The sequence below is a fragment of the Heptranchias perlo genome, chromosome 22, assembly GCF_035084215.1.
Source record: "Heptranchias perlo isolate sHepPer1 chromosome 22, sHepPer1.hap1, whole genome shotgun sequence".
Classification (NCBI taxonomy): Eukaryota; Metazoa; Chordata; class Chondrichthyes; order Hexanchiformes; family Hexanchidae; genus Heptranchias; species Heptranchias perlo.
The window spans coordinates 43,244,270-43,261,049 of record NC_090346.1 but is presented as its reverse complement, the minus strand read 5'-3'; the positions used below and the strand labels follow the sequence as shown (position 1 = coordinate 43,261,049).

Below are 16,780 nucleotides of genomic sequence, written 5' to 3'. Positions count from 1 at the left end.
ATGATTTGTTATTTGTCTCCTTGCTGTTTGTGGAACATTGCTAGTCTTGACAGTACGACATATATAAGATTGAATATATTGTGGAAGTGTGGAACTAGACAGACTGCACACAATACAATATTAAATTAAACAAACGTATCTGCAGAGTGCTAACAAAAACTATTCATGTACTCAGACAAATCAGTTCACTAATTAAGTGTACTAAATTCTTCACAAGGGAATCCTTTTTTTTTGGTCATGTAAAGCCTCTAACAATTAAATCACTGAGAGTAACCAAATTGATCTTTTGATCAGAAGGTGGAGTCTGATCTTTAAATGAAACGACCAGTTTAACTTTGGCAGATATGCACACAAACTTAATTGCAACAAATTTCACATAGCTATTGACATGGGTTACTTGGGCACACGTTAAACAAAATGCCACTGGTGTCTAATTGCTTTCCACGAAAGCAATTCACTTTACAAGTAAAGCCGTCCCTGTAGGCAGGAAGGTGATTTGCCTAAAACTAACTTGGGTACTATTATACAAAATTCAAATATTTGCAAGTTTTTACTAAATTCTCTTCCTCCCATTCTAATTAGAATCAGTTAGCTGGCAAATGAATATAGAATTGAACACTAAAATTCACTAATATTGAAGGCAATGGAATTTTTCAGTTCAGTGCTCAGAATACTGTACGGACTTGAGACTAGTGGGATAATTTAAATAGGGAATCAGGTACAATTATTATCTTTGGAATCCTAAAAAGAGTACTATCCAGGGACATATTTCCAGTTTATTGACTTTTTCTGTCCTGTGGAGACCCACCATTTGGATTTTGACTCACATCAAACACTGCTGTGATGTGAATGATCAGGCCAGTTTATGTGCGACTCCAGCAGTGCTGTGAAATGATGTAGGAATTGGTGCTTTGTACTGACTTGGATACAGATCTGGAGGCACCAGAGCCAGAAGGATTTACTGCCAACTGGGCTTGATGCAGCATGTGAATCTTGGGATTGTTTTTGGTACCTGTTTTTGTGGCATCAGATACAAGAATGTTGATGAGACCATTCCAACTAAACCTCCTCACAACAATAGGTAACCATCATCTCAGGATATCAAGAGCAGTCAGGAGGTGGGCAATGCTTAAAATGGCAGCTGCTAGACAAACGTTTTGAGTGCTGCATCGCCCTCGTCGTGCTGTTTGGGTGTCTGACACTTCCCAGACAAGGTCTTGCCTGCCCCATATACAAGGACGGATTTTGAGCAGTTTCGTTAGTTTTACCGTTCAGGAAACAGGTTCACAATAGGGATCACTGCCAACTTTTGCCTTCGGCATTGGCAAAACCTCAACACTTCAAGATTGGAGAATGTCACAATGATCCCCTGCAGCAGGAAAATGGTTCTGCTGCACAAATGTACCCTCCATCATGAATTGACTCAATAGATAAAGTGATCCTGAAATGGCAATGTTAATGAGCAAAAGATTGCTATGGTTTTTTAAACAAGTCAAGACAGTTGAACCATATCTCTCAATGACTCCTTAATTTCCCGGATCAGAAAGTTAGTTTACACCTTCCCTTTAATTATTCTGCTACCCAGGGCAATTGCAAAGAAAAGATGACCACCATGTTAATAACATCTGACTGGCTTTAAAAAAACTTGGTTCTCAGATCCTCCTAGCTTTGGTCGTCAATTGACCCATTCGGATCCTGTATTGACAAATCAGTTGTTCCAGATGAAGGGCCATATATGACGTGTTCTTTGGAGTCCACGTTCAACATCTTGGCGATTGAGAGGGTTAGTCTATCACACAAGGTTCAGACCTTTCATTGACCTACCATCTTGAGACTTCCACTTTAAAAAGAAACATGTGAAAAAAGTTTGCTGTAAATCCATGGCTTGAGATGTGACATTTCAAGCTAACTGAACCACTGCTTGCTTTCAGGGCTGATCATCCAACTCCGAGTTCATGTGGCAGCTATCTACAAAATTCATTTGATGAATGAAAGGCACTTGCAAAGTCAAACCTTTTTTTTGGCACTGAAGATATACCCGAGATTTGAATCTTATGCCAAATAAACTTATCAGTAGCCCATTTTGAGTCTGATTCCTGATGACCTTGACTGTTTCCCTTCTAGTTCCTATTTGTACTCACAGGGTTAGTGAGTGTTTATTTTGTGGATAAATACCTTCTAAATAGATGAATCTACATAGTGATTTACTGAATTGAATTCCCAACTACAGATTTGCTGTGTATGTCTATAGTTGTCATATACATTCTTTCCAATAAACCACTGCTGGAATAATTTCAATTAATGTCACACTTCATGACTTTGCAGAGATTGTTTCAACAGTAACTAATGAAAGAAAATTATTACTTGAATGGCAAATAAGATTCAATGAATAACAGATTAGAACTATCATTGTGTGCACTTTTGATCACTTTTTCCAGTTACCTTGTGCAATGTTTTTTTATGTTCCATTTTAGAGCAAGTCCTACCGTGGGTAAGAGAAGTATGAGCCCTATCCAGGAAGAGACAGTATCTGATGAGATGGAGGAGGGGGAGATTACAAGTAAAGACGATGAGAGTGACAATTCAGGTAGCGCCTGGATAGACACTTCAATATCAGAAACCAGAAAAATCAAGAAACAACGGCAGAAAAAGAAGAAGGAGGAACATGGAAAGACTGGTAAATGGATGTGCATCTTGAAAATGTGATTGCCTACACCATAAACCTTTCAGTTTCAGTGCATGTAGACAAAGGTATTGATAATGGAAACGTTAAGCTGTGGTTGTTGGTATTTAAGAATTTGGTACCCTCATGCTACTGTTTTAAAAGGAAGGCAAGTTCTGTTAATGGATCTATCTGCCTATTGATTATAAATGGGCAGTAAAGTCTAGCCCACTGTTTACACAATTAACCCTTGTAAATATTTAAAAAGCTGCTGCAAGTTAAAAAAAAAATGTGAAGGTGATCGAGAGTTGACTTCAATCTTTGCCTGTTTTTTAAAAAAATAAGGTCTGCTGAATGGATCACTGAATTAATCACTGAGTAGGACAGAGAAATGGAACAGTTGAAGTCAGGAGAATATCTTGGCTTGATATCCTAGGAGCATTCACCTCCCTGAATTGGATTTAGGGGAAAAGGAATATTCAAAGGGTCTTGAGCTTTGATGCTCCCTCTACTTGGGATGCATTCTATTCCATGGCAATGTCCTCCTTCGCTGTAATCACATTGTTTGTTCCTGAGAGAGAAGTATTTGCTATAATTTTGCACCGTAAAATCAGTCACTCTATTCAAGCTGCAGGCAGTCTGATACAGCACTTTCTCTGCAGTAGAGCACATAGACACGTAAAGGTTAGCACAGGGTTCTAGATGTTTACGTGAAATTTGAGGTCAAGTAAAGGAGACGCTACACCAGTTCCTTTTTAAGGTGAAAGTGGTGGACACTGCTGAGGAGAATGGCAGTACTGAGTTCAATATAAATATCTCCAGCATGTGAGATTGGCTGAGAGCGCAGGACAAAATCCTTGTGTATGCTGTGACAAGCAATGCTCAATGTGACTCCAAGGGATCATACGAACGTACAAAATTGAAGGGCAGGAAAAGACCAGCTGGTCCATCAAGCCTGCCCCACACCATGATGGTCGGAGCATCCTGACAACACCACTTCCTTCCCATCCACCCCCGCAGCCATGTAATCTCCTGGGAGAGATTAAAAAAAACCCATGGCCAATAAGGGGAAAAAAATACTCTGGAAAATTCCTTTCCGACCCACTCAGATGATCGAAACTAGTCCAGGCGATCACATGGATCAAGTGTTATCTGTAAAGATAGTTGCCTTCGATAAGTCAGCACCCACCACACCAGCTGGCATTCCAGAACCTGATTTTAGAATAGAAGCTGCTGGGTCCAGTGTTAATGATGAGAGCAGCACAAAGAGCAGCCAGCACAGATCAAAATTTAACTGCAAACCACACAGTATGCCATGGATGTGAATCTTGCAGGTTTTAGGGCAGCATAACCTGGCTATTATAAATTTATGAAGTGGAATGGGCTGATCGTATGCACCCTTATAACACTGGGCTAAGCATTGGGAAAAGGTAGCAAGCTTCTGGAACTTAGTCACATGGGAAGTGTCCATCTCTAGAACCTTTTGGAAATGTGCTTTAATGAATTTGGAAACACAATGCGAGGCCAGTGAAGGGAAGAGTCTGGCCACAAACAGACCAAGCTTACTGTGGTGAATGGCTAATGGTGATGAATTGAATTCTTAAATGGAAAACTACACCATGTGAAAAATGTTATCCTCCAACATCATTAAATATAATGCAAAAGATTGGAGACCTGATGGTAGTTGTGTCTAGAACATCTGGACATTACCACAAAGTGGTGGGGGGGGTGTTATTTAATCCCCCAATTTCCTGTACAATAGACACGACTCAAGCTCACAAGCTTGTTAAAACTGTTCTTCAAGCTGATGGCTCAGTGGTTGCAATGCAGAGCCTTACTGATCAGGAAAGTCTCCAGTTTGATCCATGGTCAGTTGAGTTAGCCGAGCTCAGTCAGGATGACAATGAAGACACTGCAGTTAATCTCTATTTCCTTAGGCTCGGGAGGAGAAAATCAGCATCGTTCCTCCTTTAGATCACTCAAATAATCCTTGCTAGAAAGTGTGTGGGTGTGTTGTGTGAGATGAGGACAGGATTCGACTTGGTAGTAGTTGAATAGCTTGCCTGCGCTTGCAGTTTGGGTTTGTAAATAAAGAATGGTCACTTGGGCCAGGTACTAGAAGGGCTTACCTGGCTCGAGTCATTGCTTTTGTGAGAGAACATTTGGGAATTGCCCTACACACGTGCTGGCTGCGACACTTAGAATCCTTACCAATCCAGTAACAGACCAAAATTGCTGTCTCGAGTTGTGGGAGGTCTTGCGTGTGGCTTGCGTACCTTCATTGCAGGTGGTAGAGGAGCAAGGCCATTATAGCTGGAGTATGTGAGTGGGTGGCTAATCCTTGGACAGCTGTGTCCTCAGTAGCCAATGTCGTGGGATTCATAAAGCCAGGAATTGTAGGGAAATTAGCCCAATAAATTGGACTCTGAAAATTCGTTGAACAAATTCTCCATTGAATTGAGATTCCTATGGACTAGGATTCCACAGAAAGGAGATTTCTGCTGAGAGCTGTATTGTTTTGTTCAAATCAGTCAATGACCACAAGAGTTCCTTGGTTTGGATTACCCTGAATTCTGGACTGTAATTGTGCATATTGCTGCCATTGTACATATTGGGGTGGATATTCCTTTAGGCCCATTTTCACCCCTGAAAAGGGCGCCCGGGAGGCCTATGGCCAGCCCAAAATTGGGCCTCTGGCCTTATTAAATTACTGCGCAAGCAGCCTGCGGCGCACGCAGCTAACCCATTTTAAGATGTGAATGTCTGGCTGATTGCCTTGTCGGGAGTACTGTGGAGTCGGGGTACTCTGTTCCTCCTGGCTGTACGCTAACGATTTTCTTAAATTTGTTTAAATAACAAAACTCTCACCTTGTTGTTGGAGGCCATGGCAGTTGCTGAAGAATCCAAGTGGAGCAAGCCCAGATCCTACTCTGCCCAACGCCATCCAATTTTCCAGAGGGTGGCCTAAAACAAGCGATAGGCCCTATATTTACATATGTAAGGAGCTTAACTCCTGTTTGAAGTGGCTGCCAAGGGCGTCTAAAAAAATGGCCTCACCCAGTATTTGTCTAAAATTGGCCCTTGTGTGCCTGTTTTATGCCTATAGAACAGGATGCAACGAGGTCCAATTTCTACGTTATATTTGCATTGATGAGCTGTAGGAGAACATCCTCTACATTCCACGTTCTGAAATGAATCTGCCGGTTCAGGAGTCCTAGTGAAAGGGCTGATTTTTTTTTTTCAAGCTCTTTTTCCCCCCCCCCGCCCCACCTGCCCTTCCACAGGATCTTGGTTTGGTGTTCCATAAATTCATTATTTGCTTTTGAGTCTGTCCTGTGAACGCCACTGCATTAAAAACAGCTGGCTAATATATAGTTTGGTTTCCACAAGAAAAGTGAGCGAACCGAAAACTACCTGGTTGGCAGGATATCGAGTGTACTCGGTACTGAACTACTTATAAAATTTCTGTTGCACTGTTGCTATCTTGTAGGTAAGGGATCTCCTGAAATTACCAATTTGACGAGAGCCATGGCTGTCTTATTAAGACTGTCACTTGCAGCAGTGCTCCTCCTTTTGACAAGTGTTGCTGTTGGCGTAAACTTCAGCTAAGGTATTGAATTTTGGCAGGTTAGTCCTTGATGCAGATTTTCAGAGCAAATCAAAGTCCCACTAATATGTCAAGCAATCAAGTAATGAAGTATCACCTGCCTTTGGCAGGGTCTTTTTCACTGAATAATATTCTTCAACCAGCTTCAACACACCCTCCTTCTGTGTTGTTTTTTTATATATATGTATAAAGAGGAGAAAGCCATCTTGTGTTCAGTGCATGTATATTAGTTGACTTGCCATCTTCATTGCTTCCTTGGATGCTGCTAATGGGACAGAGTTTACTTGTATAGTAATGGAAAGGGGATGAAATGACTTGCATCATCATACATTTTTTTTTAAATGTGCAGTATTTGTGATTCTTCAAATGAATGTCTACTCCACTTACCACATTTCCTGTTCTTTGTGAGATTCTTCACTCTGTGCATTTCCTCAAGCTGCATTAATCTGCATTCTCCAGTTTTACTTGGATACAAAGATCTCAAATGATTTTAAATGACCTCTGGATTTCTAATTTCAAAATGTTAGCAGTCATCTGGGACTGTGTTAATGGCTCAGATTCCTTGAATGCTTTTGCATTGAATACTTTTGAGAAAGAGACACATCTCAATTCATTCTTTGTATCTTGCTACTTCTAGCTGCTTGAATAGGTTATGGATTTGTTTTTGGCCATGAATGTTGATGTGTGCCTGTGGGGTGGAAGATAAATCCATGCCCCCCCCCCCACCCCCACCCCCCCCCCCCCCACAAGCTGAGAACTTGCTAAAGTTAACCATATCAGGTGTTCAGGACTGTGATCCTTGCCCTTAAATTACCTAAAGTATGTAATGTAATGCCTTGAATTAGTAGGCAATGCATAATCAGTTTTATGTGGAGCTAATGACTCCATTTAAAAATGCACATGCACTCTAATACCCGAGTTAAGTGTAGTGATAGTTTACAAGGGTTTCTTTTCCATTGAAACTTGCAAATGAAGCTGCATTTCCTGTTCTTTATTTCAGTAGATCAAACCAGTTTCTGGTACAACAGATTAAAACCATTGTACGATTTGGATAGCTTGAATACCTGTATTGCTTTAGAGTGGAGCTAAGTTCATAAAAGTGCATTTAATGCTTCTGAGAAATTGAGAGTGGAATGCTATCGTTGTACTTGAATGCACTTAATGGCATGAGAAATATTTAACAATTCTAATAAATGCCTATGGATGACTCACGGGAAACACAAAACTGCCATATAAAACGTTGATGAGAAATCCTTTGTACAGGTTTGGTTTTCAGTCTAACAGAAGTCCTAGGATGCAGTTAAAACAAAATATTGAAACAAGTAGCTGTTCCTTGCATATTAGACAATGGAAATGGTTCACTATGATTTTAATTTGAAAAGCTTCTTAAGCCTGGCATATGGCCCCTCATTTTGTTCTGCATAGTGTATGTGCAGTAAATAACATCCTACTGCAGGAAAGATTTTGATAGAGAAGTCGTATCTAGGTTTTGTTGGTCAATTGACCCGTCCACTGACATATCATTACAATAATGTTCGTAAGTAGGCATGGTGGAACTGGTTTCCAATCGATATGTAGAGATATACCCCCCCCCCTACAAAGCTGGATATTGGTATCAAGGGGACCAAATAGAATTCAGTTTAGTATAGAGCAGGAATAGATATTGTGGGAGATTCCTTGAGCAAAGACAGATTACAACTTCACAGGAGCCTAGTCCTTTTAAAAGTCTCCCTGCTATCTTTGAAGTCATGGTTCACAAAACGTCTGAATTGCTAGGGCAGACCAGACTCTGTTGATGAAACAAATTTTGCATCCTTGCTCTGTTCAGTGTGATTTTTGTGGCTTTTTAAAGGGCAGAAAGAAAAATGATCAATATTTGAGTTGCTTTCATTTGTAACCAATTTCAATGTGCAAGCTGGGAATCTGTAATACCAAATGCAAAAAGGTTTGCACTTTGGATGAGGATTTAAATCCTCTGTTGTGGGGTTCAATTTGATCTGGACTATTTACAATACTCTGAATAACTGAAGCCTGATTTCATGAGGGATCTTCGTATCGATATGCTTTCCTCACAATTCAGCATCAAATCAATGCATGGTTACAATTATTCCATGTTCAGTTAACCTCTTTCATTAATGGTTTATCCGTTCTTTACAAAAATAGCTGCACTCCTCTCCCTCCTTCAGACTGTAGATGTGCACATAAGACACCACCCGTAGGAGATAAGGTGGATAATGTGTCTTTTTTCATCAAGAGGAAATACTGAACCAAATTGATGAACCTTGAGTTGACATCTAATTTTTTCACCATTGTAGCAACAGTATTAAGGTTGGTCATTGCAAGTGATCATCCAATGACCGTACATTGGGTGTGTCGACAGGCTGTGCAATGGAATCAATAGGATGTAGGTTCATTGCCTGTCGTAGCTGAGCCCTCTGTGGTAGTGATAAATAGAGAAAAAGCACTTCCCCAGAGCGAGGAAGAGTGAATTAACCCATGTTATTCTTGCATACTAAGTAGCTAGTTCAAAGTGATGACACAGGCCTGGTTCCTGCCTTTTCCTTCTCCCTCCCCCCTTTTAATATGTTTTGCTTCAGTGAGAATGGGGACACTGAAGGCTAACTCTTAATGAGACTGATATTGTGTGCTCTGTTTGTCCCTTTTCAAGTGCAAGAATTGTTTGCCTCGAGTCTTTTGTGAGGCTTGTATTCATCTAAAATAGTTTTATTCTTTCATTATAGAATTCATTGTTTTCTGTGTCAGTAGCCATTTTTTATTCCTCATGGGCACATTTCCAAATTTGTATCAGTATAATTAAGGTGTGTTCTCTAACTTATTTCAGCTCTTATGGGAAAAGTTCCTGTAGTTTTTAAAGTACCCAAATTGTTTCCCAAGTTTTTTAAATCCTGTCATTATTGAGTTGAAAATTTTAGAACTCTGTAGAAAATATCAAACTCTGTTCCCCTGATGGTTAAGTGGGCCATGTAGTGTGGTACTGAGTCATCCAGATGAGAAAGAAAGATTTGCGTTTATATAGCGCCATCATGATTTCAGGACATCCCAAAGTGTTTTACAGCCAATTAAATACTTTTGAAGTGTAGTCACTGTTGTAATGTAGGAAATGCAGCAGCCAATTTGCACACAGCAAGGTCCCACAAACAGCAATATGATTATGATCAGATAATCTGTTTTAATGATAGTTGAGGAATAAATATTGGCTAGGACTCCCCCGCTCTTCAAAATAGTGCCTTTGGAACTTTTACACCGACCTGAGAGGCCATCCAAAAGATGGCACCTCTGACAGTGCAGCACTCCCTCAGTACTGCCCCTGGCGAGTTAGCCTAGATTTTGTGCTCAAGTCTCAGAAGTGGGGCTTGAACCCACGACCTTCTTGACTCATAGGCGAGAGTGCAACCACCAAGCCACAGCTGGCACCTCTGGTTTCAAATTCAGTGCTGGGTCTGTACTGCTAGCTGATCTCAGCTGGCAGAGCAATGGGGGTGATTCAATTGATAGCAGCCGCCCCCGAGCAAGGGGAGAGAAAAATCCAATGTGCGCTCCAAATCACTATTCAGAGATCTGAGCTGGAATTGTACGGTATGGCGGCTGAGAAGGGCAGGATTCAGTTTGGGTGCAATGGCCTACTGACATTGTCCATGCAGTCACATGTGCAAAATGGCCACTTGGGCAGGACGCTGGAAGGCTGTTGCTGTTTTGTGGAACAGTACTCTAGCGTGAATCGATGTTTTCAGGACTGGAGGATTAAAGGAGAAAATCAAAGCAGAGGTGGGGGTGTGATGAATGGATGTAACCAAGAGTACTAAACTTGCGTGAAAACCTTTTGAAACTTAGCAGCTCACTAGCACTATAGATATATGGCTAAGATAAGCTTTTATTAGTCTTTAGTTCAAGTGTTAGTGTTACAGCAGTGTTTGTGATAGTCTAAAATACACAGTAAAAGTCAATTTACAGGCAATCAAATTACAGTTGCATGGACAATTTATTTCTGTTTAACTTTTATAAGTAAAGATTGGCTGGGGGAAAAAATGTTTTTAATTCTGACACATGCAATGTAAGGATGGCGTGGCCTTGTACAGTTTTGTTCTGTTTACTCATGAATTGTACTATGGTATTTCTGTACGGTCTGTTTACCAGTATGACATATTTAAAGTAACTGGCGAAGATTTTCCTAATACAGATGGCTTACTGCACGCATACTTTATCTTTACTATTTGTTTTTAAATAGGGAGTAATGTAAACACCCAGGCCGAATTATTTGAAGTCCCAGACACGTGGTGACATGAAGCACATTGGATGAACAAAGTGGTATCTTCCAGATAACGCAGTGACCAGACACCACACTTGCAAGCCATATTGATCCGTGAGCGCCAATCTTCATGTGGTACAAGACAACTTTAAAAAGTCTTTATGTAGAAAATAATTTTTTTAAAACTGTATGAACACCAGTCAACATTACATTAAATGTTTTATAGTCGTTTTTCTTTTTGCTTTGTTGAGAATAAGATGGAGTTTGATTTACATCTCGAATCTTCCACCAGTATCATTAGTTTCACGAGCTGCATTACAAGCCAGTCTTGTACCACTGATGGTTCAGAGCAGCAACCAACATTGAAAGTTGCCTTGTGCCAGCCACATGGGATGTTTGTTTCGGATTCCAAAACAATATAATCACTGTTCAGCACTGTGTAATTTTTTTTAATATATGTATTACATCACTTGTATTTCCAGTGAATCTAATGACTTGATTATCAATAACGTGGCCTGACTTCTAATGTTCAGGTTTGTTTTTTTTAAGGGATACTCAAAGCATTGACACCGTCCTTGCAATAAGGACGGTGACTGTGTCACATCGATCCTTTTATTTGTGTTAACTGGTGTGGACTGTACTGAGCTTTCAGCCTTGTATATCTGAAATTGCATTCCACAGCAGACTGTTTTGTACGTGTGTGTATGTATGTATGTGTGTGTGTGCGCGCAAAAGAGACTCGTTTTCTTTTTTGGGGGCCAGCCGTGAGTTTTGTATCATATTTAAAGTTTTTTGTATCATGAAGAAAATTAAAATTTCATGAAGGAAAATTAAAGACAATTTTCTTACTACACGTGACATATCCTTTATTTGTGTGAAGGTCTCTGCTTGCAGTGGAAGATCAGAAGCAAATGTATCTCTGTAGAAATCCGCCTTTCAAATCAGAAGTGTATAATGTTTTAAGATGAGAAATCCCATTTAAAAAAAAAAAATTGTTTAAAAATACTTCAAGGAAAACGTGTTGGTGTCACCGTTTTCCTCCATCCGATATTCAAGATCACTCGACCACATCTGACTTGTGTCAGCCTGGTTGAGGCAGTGCTGATCTGCAGCCAGTTGCTGCATGAGTGATTCACGTCAACCCATGCCTAATTTTCCCCCGCGTTCTCTCACTGAAGGAGGAGGAGGAGGAGAAAGGTGCTTCCCTAGACTATCCCAGCCAAGACTGCAATCTAGGGAAAAGCAGCAGTGAATCCCGAGTCTCTGAAAGGAACGATATACTGTCCCGTTGTGGTGGTGTTGTTTTAAATAATTGCTAGGAATACCGTGAAAGACAACTGCAAGCCTGATGTTTCTATGGTCTTTTTAAGCTGTATCTGTAAGCCAACTAAACAGGAGGAACAATTTTACATTGTAGTTCATATTGAGTGCCTCCCCTGTCTGCAAAAAAAAAACTCAGCTCAGTGGAGTGTAAGAAAAAATGTAACATTTCATAAATGTTGGTTGCAGTATGTTAAAGGTCAATATAACCCTTTTAAAGACGTCTCCATATATGGTTAGTGGGGATAAGAAAGCACTCCTTTTACTTGAGATACTGGGAATCAACTGGTACTTGAGGGATTGCATTCGATGCCAAATGATTTTTAATTAAAGTAAGTAATTAATTGGGCTGATTTCCACCACGGGCTTCTAATTAACAGCTTTGATCTGTACTGAATTTCATTGGCACATTGTGTGTGAATCTACATTTTTTTTCTCATACATCTGTTTTAAAAAAAATGTTCTGAATATCAAGCCAAATTCTAAAATCAGAATCTGCAAAGCATAAATTGTAACATACTTTTAAAACTAGACTTGTATTGGAATGGAAATATTATCCTTCCTGCGACTTTACTAAATCTTCCCATAAAACAGAAAACTTTACTGTGACAGTTAAGAGTGTGTTTTTTGCTTTGGGACAAATTTTAACCTTTCCATCAGCAGATATTCCAAAGGTCGAATCTTTTGAAAATGGTCCCTCTTTCACATTATTTTATAAGAATTTTTTTTTCATGTGTTTTGCAAGTTTTCCTGGGATGCTGGGAAATGTTTGCCCTCCATATTCACTGCTAGGGATGCTGGGAGTTGCTGTCTTGAGTAAATTCACAGTAAAATTTTCCACTGTTTATTTTCTTTGTCTTTATTTTGCAGTATGCATACAAGTCTTGTATGAACTTGCACCTTTACAGTTTAGAGAAATTTGGAAGAGGAGGCTAGCTATATAAAGAAGTCAAAATTGAAGAGATGGGAAAGTTTTGCAATCCATCTAATTTTTAAAATATTTTAGAACATGTGGCTCTCGCTTGAAAATTGGCTGTTTTAATGCCAGTAAATGAGCTGTAGGAGAATAACGCCATTTGTTACTCTGACCCAGTGGAGACACTTGCTTCGGAGGTCGTTCCTTAAAGTGGTTGTCAGGCAGTTGTCAGTAAGTATTAACAGCTGTCTGACGGTTGCTTAATATTTTCTCACCTTAAAATAGACTCCTTGAGCCTCTGAGATTTGTGTCTGCATACCACATGCTATGCGAGTGTTAGTCAAACTAAAGGCTCTGACTTTGGCTGTTGGGATTCATTCACAACTGGAGTGTTGCTAGCTGTTATGGACCAGCAGGAAATTATTTATGAGGCCACGTGACGGCACAAGATTTTGGATCTAAACAGAATAAAACTGCAACATCCCACTTCCTGCTTGTGAGGCCTTCATTTAAAATGTTTTTTTTGTTGTATTTCCATTCGGAATTTATTTTGAGCTGTATTCCTCATTGAAACCCTTTTCAATTGTGATGCAACTTATTTTTCTGAAAGTCCTGAATTACAATATAGGGTATCACAGGTAGGCTGACTGTACAAAATGATCCAGAAATTGCTGAGTGGATCAGTGATTTGGGGATGCTGCAGTCTTGAGAATACTGTACGGTCAGAATCTGGCACTATACCTTTGTCACATTTAAAGGTAAAGTTCTGGTCTCCACCCACAGTGGGGAGGTGTAGCTGGAAGACAGATCACCTGCTGCTTCAGATCATCACTTTGTTCTGTCCTGATCTAACCTGTTAAGTTTTCACTGTAAAAAGTCTTAACCGCTAACAATCCTGTAATGGGGAAGAACAAGTTCATGAAGAAAAGTTTAAAAGCACTGGAAGGGAACGAGAATGGCTGCATATATTGACACCGCTATTCCTGGCTAGAATGGAGATGATTGGGTAATTCCCCCATCAATCACACCTGGCGACCACACTGCTGTAAGTAACTGGGATTGATCTTGCGCACACAATTTGTATTCTGTAACTATCCTCCACTCACTGCATTTTGCTATTTCAGATCTGCATTGCCAAAATTGCCTACTACGCCAGGATCATGTGTGAGAGCCAGCACAATCCAAGGCGTCTTATCTCTGACTAATTGCGTCCTGCTACCCTTTTTCCCTGCCTCCTTTACCCTCAGCTCCACTATCATGTGAGAAGTTCCTAGATCTGTTTGAGGTTGAGTCCATCAGTGCAGTTCCCTCTGCTGTTACCTTTCCCCATCTCGCCCCTTACCCTCTCCACTCCACTCCACTCCACCTTCCATTTCTTCTCTAAGGCTCTCTAACATGCTCTCACCTGTCAGCTCTGTGCCTATCTTAACAAAACTCACTGTTCTAAGCCCTCTCATCTGGCTTCCACTCTTCCCATAGAACCAAAACAGGCCTAGTCAGAAACATGAATTATACATCTGTGACTCTGATTGTCGTGCATTATCACTCCTTGTCTGCCTTGAGCTCTTTGCAGCCTTTGACACAGTTGAGCATGCCATCCTCTTCTATTGCCTCTCCTTTGCAAGGGCAGTCTCAATTAGCTGGAAAATAATGTTCTCATTCCTACCTATTAGAACACAGCCAGAGCATTTCGACTAATGGCTTCCTTTACCCTCCCTTGCACCTGTCACCTCAAGAGTTTCCCAAGCATCACTCCTTGGCCCCCCCCCCCCCCCTTTTTGTTCTTTATCTACAGTGCTGCCCCTCAGTGACACTGACAGTGGGGTATGCTGATTGTATCCAGCTTTACCAGCTCTCCACTGCTCAGATCATGGTTGAGCCTCAGCTTCATCCAGCTCCATGCTGATGAAGACTAAAGCTATCCTGTTCAACGCCGCCCCCCCCAACTTTATACAATCTGCTCCTTCCTTCTGCCGCAATACTCCTCCCTGCCCACACAATCGGGCTGAACCAGAGCATATGCAACGTTGACGTCCTGTTCGACCATGAGCTGAGCTTGAAACTCCAAATCCTATTCATTGCCAAGACCACCTATTTCGAACTCTGCAACATTGCTTCTCTCCACTGCTGAAACCCTGATGCATGCCCTTTCGCCCTCAGACTCATTACTCTTTTTCTGCTTGCTGGTCTCCCATCCTCCATAAACTCAAACACAGTTGTGGGATAGGATACAAGTGACTAAGTCCCATTTGCCCATCACCCAATACTCAAAGCATTAAATTTAAAATCCTTGTCCTCGGCAGTCTTCAAATCCATAGTCTTGCCCCACCTTAGCCAAGCACTCTCCTCCAGCCGTATCCCCCCTGCACGCTCCCATCTTCTGATTCTGGTCTTGTGTACATTGTCCCACCACCCACCCCTGCTGGCAGAGTCCTTAGCCACCTTGGACCTGTTTGTTGGAACTCCCTAAACTCCACCTACCTCTCTCCATGTTTTTAAAAACCTTCTCAAAAGTCTATCTTTTCAACCAGGCTTTTGGTCACCCCTCCCTTTCTAGCTGTGAAATGCTTTGGCCCAGTTTTTTTTAGGTTAACTGCACTATATAAATGGTAGTTGTTATTTCTGTGTGCCCGGATTCAGCTGATAATCACAGCATAATAACAACCCATCCATCACCAGTGTTAATTTATGCTCTTTACACCTACATTCTCAGCTGCTAATTCAGTCCTCACGTTAGACAATCACACAACATAACTGTGTCATTCTTAATCTAGTTTTGCTTTTATTCCTCCTTCCTCTTCTCCCCAGCACACAAAACTGTTGCTCCAAGCTACTGAACTATTTCAGAGCCTATAAAACAAGTTGCAATTCATAAATAGAGGAACACTTGAAAAATTATATCTGCTGCAGCTGGAGCCAAATGGCTATTGTCTCTTTCCCTGATCGTTTTTATACATTTCTATTGATGATGTATAAATCTGAGTATTCCAGCAGGCATTTTGCCTGGAACCTGACCAAAATTCCAGACTTGAGTAGGGTTGCCAATCCTCCAGGATTGTCCTGGAGTCTCCAGGGATTAAAGATTAATCTCCAGGACACTGCAATGAGCAACCGGGGAGCAAAATCATACGGCCATGAAAAAAATTATTTTTATTTTTGTTTTCCTTCAGCACTTTTGTTTGTTAGTTATAAAAATATTAGAGATAGGGAGAGAAAAAAAAAAGGCTGTTTGACTGACAGTCAAGAATCATCCAACCTGGTAACGAGTCCATTCGCTTCCCATTTGGCCATGGGAAGGCGGTACTCCATGAGGATGGACACGTCGAGCGACCAATAGCGGGGGTGGGGTGATTGGAGGTGGGAGATCAATGAAACCTCCAGGAATACATTCAACCAGAGTTGGCAACCCTAGATCTAAGCTCTCAGCCATAGCGGGAGATCTTAACCGAAGGTGAATTGTGTCAAGTTGTCTACAATTCACTGAGGCATTTAAGAGTTTCCGGGTCTTGCTGTACTTTTAGTACCACTTCTTTTTCTCCCCTTGTGGTCTGGGTCTCACTTCATATTTACTTACCTCTGAGCCAGAACCAGAATTTCATGGGCTACAAGAAGAAGAAAAAAATTCTCTCCAGCCAGCGTCAGCTTCTGCTCTAAATCAAAAGCAAAATACTGCGGATGCTGGAAATCTGAAATAAAAACAGAAAATGCTGGAAATACTCAGCAAGTCAGGCAGCAGCTGTGGAGAAAGAAACAGAGTTAACGTTTCGGGTCGATGACCTTTCGTCAGAGCTGGAAGAAGTTGAAGATTAAACAGATTTTAAGCAAATACAGAGCCAGGGAAAGGAGGGGAGGGGAGGAAAGAACAAAGGGAAAGGTCTCTGATAGGGTGGAGGGCAGGAATGATTCACTGACAAAAGGGATGATGGTGCAAGGCAAGGAGGGTGGTAACGGGACAACCAGCGAGGATTTGTTAAAGGCAAATTATGTTTAACTAACTTGATAGAGTTT

At 41.0% G+C, this 16,780-nt stretch overlaps 1 protein-coding gene and 1 long non-coding RNA gene across 8 annotated transcripts in view; one reads left to right on the top strand and one right to left on the bottom strand.

Annotated features, from left to right (window-relative positions):
* Positions 1-11,387, top strand: part of parn (poly(A)-specific ribonuclease (deadenylation nuclease)) — a 100,345-nt gene extending 88,958 nt beyond the window's left edge. Inside the window, exons 23-25 of one of the 5 annotated variants that reach the window (XM_068003405.1) lie at positions 2,475-2,677; positions 6,153-6,272; positions 10,516-11,387. In XM_068003405.1, the coding sequence (XP_067859506.1) occupies positions 2,475-2,677; positions 6,153-6,271 (322 nt within the window). In that variant the 3' untranslated portion in view covers position 6,272; positions 10,516-11,387. Of the gene's footprint in view, positions 1-2,474; positions 2,752-6,152; positions 6,290-10,515 lie in introns of all 5 variants that reach the window. The other 4 variants (XM_068003406.1, XM_068003407.1, XM_068003408.1 and 1 more) reach the window with 4 other exon arrangements.
* LOC137340715 (uncharacterized) overlaps positions 1-16,780 on the bottom strand; it is a 59,008-nt gene that overhangs the window by 2,558 nt on the left and 39,670 nt on the right. The gene's annotated exons all lie outside the window — the stretch shown is intronic.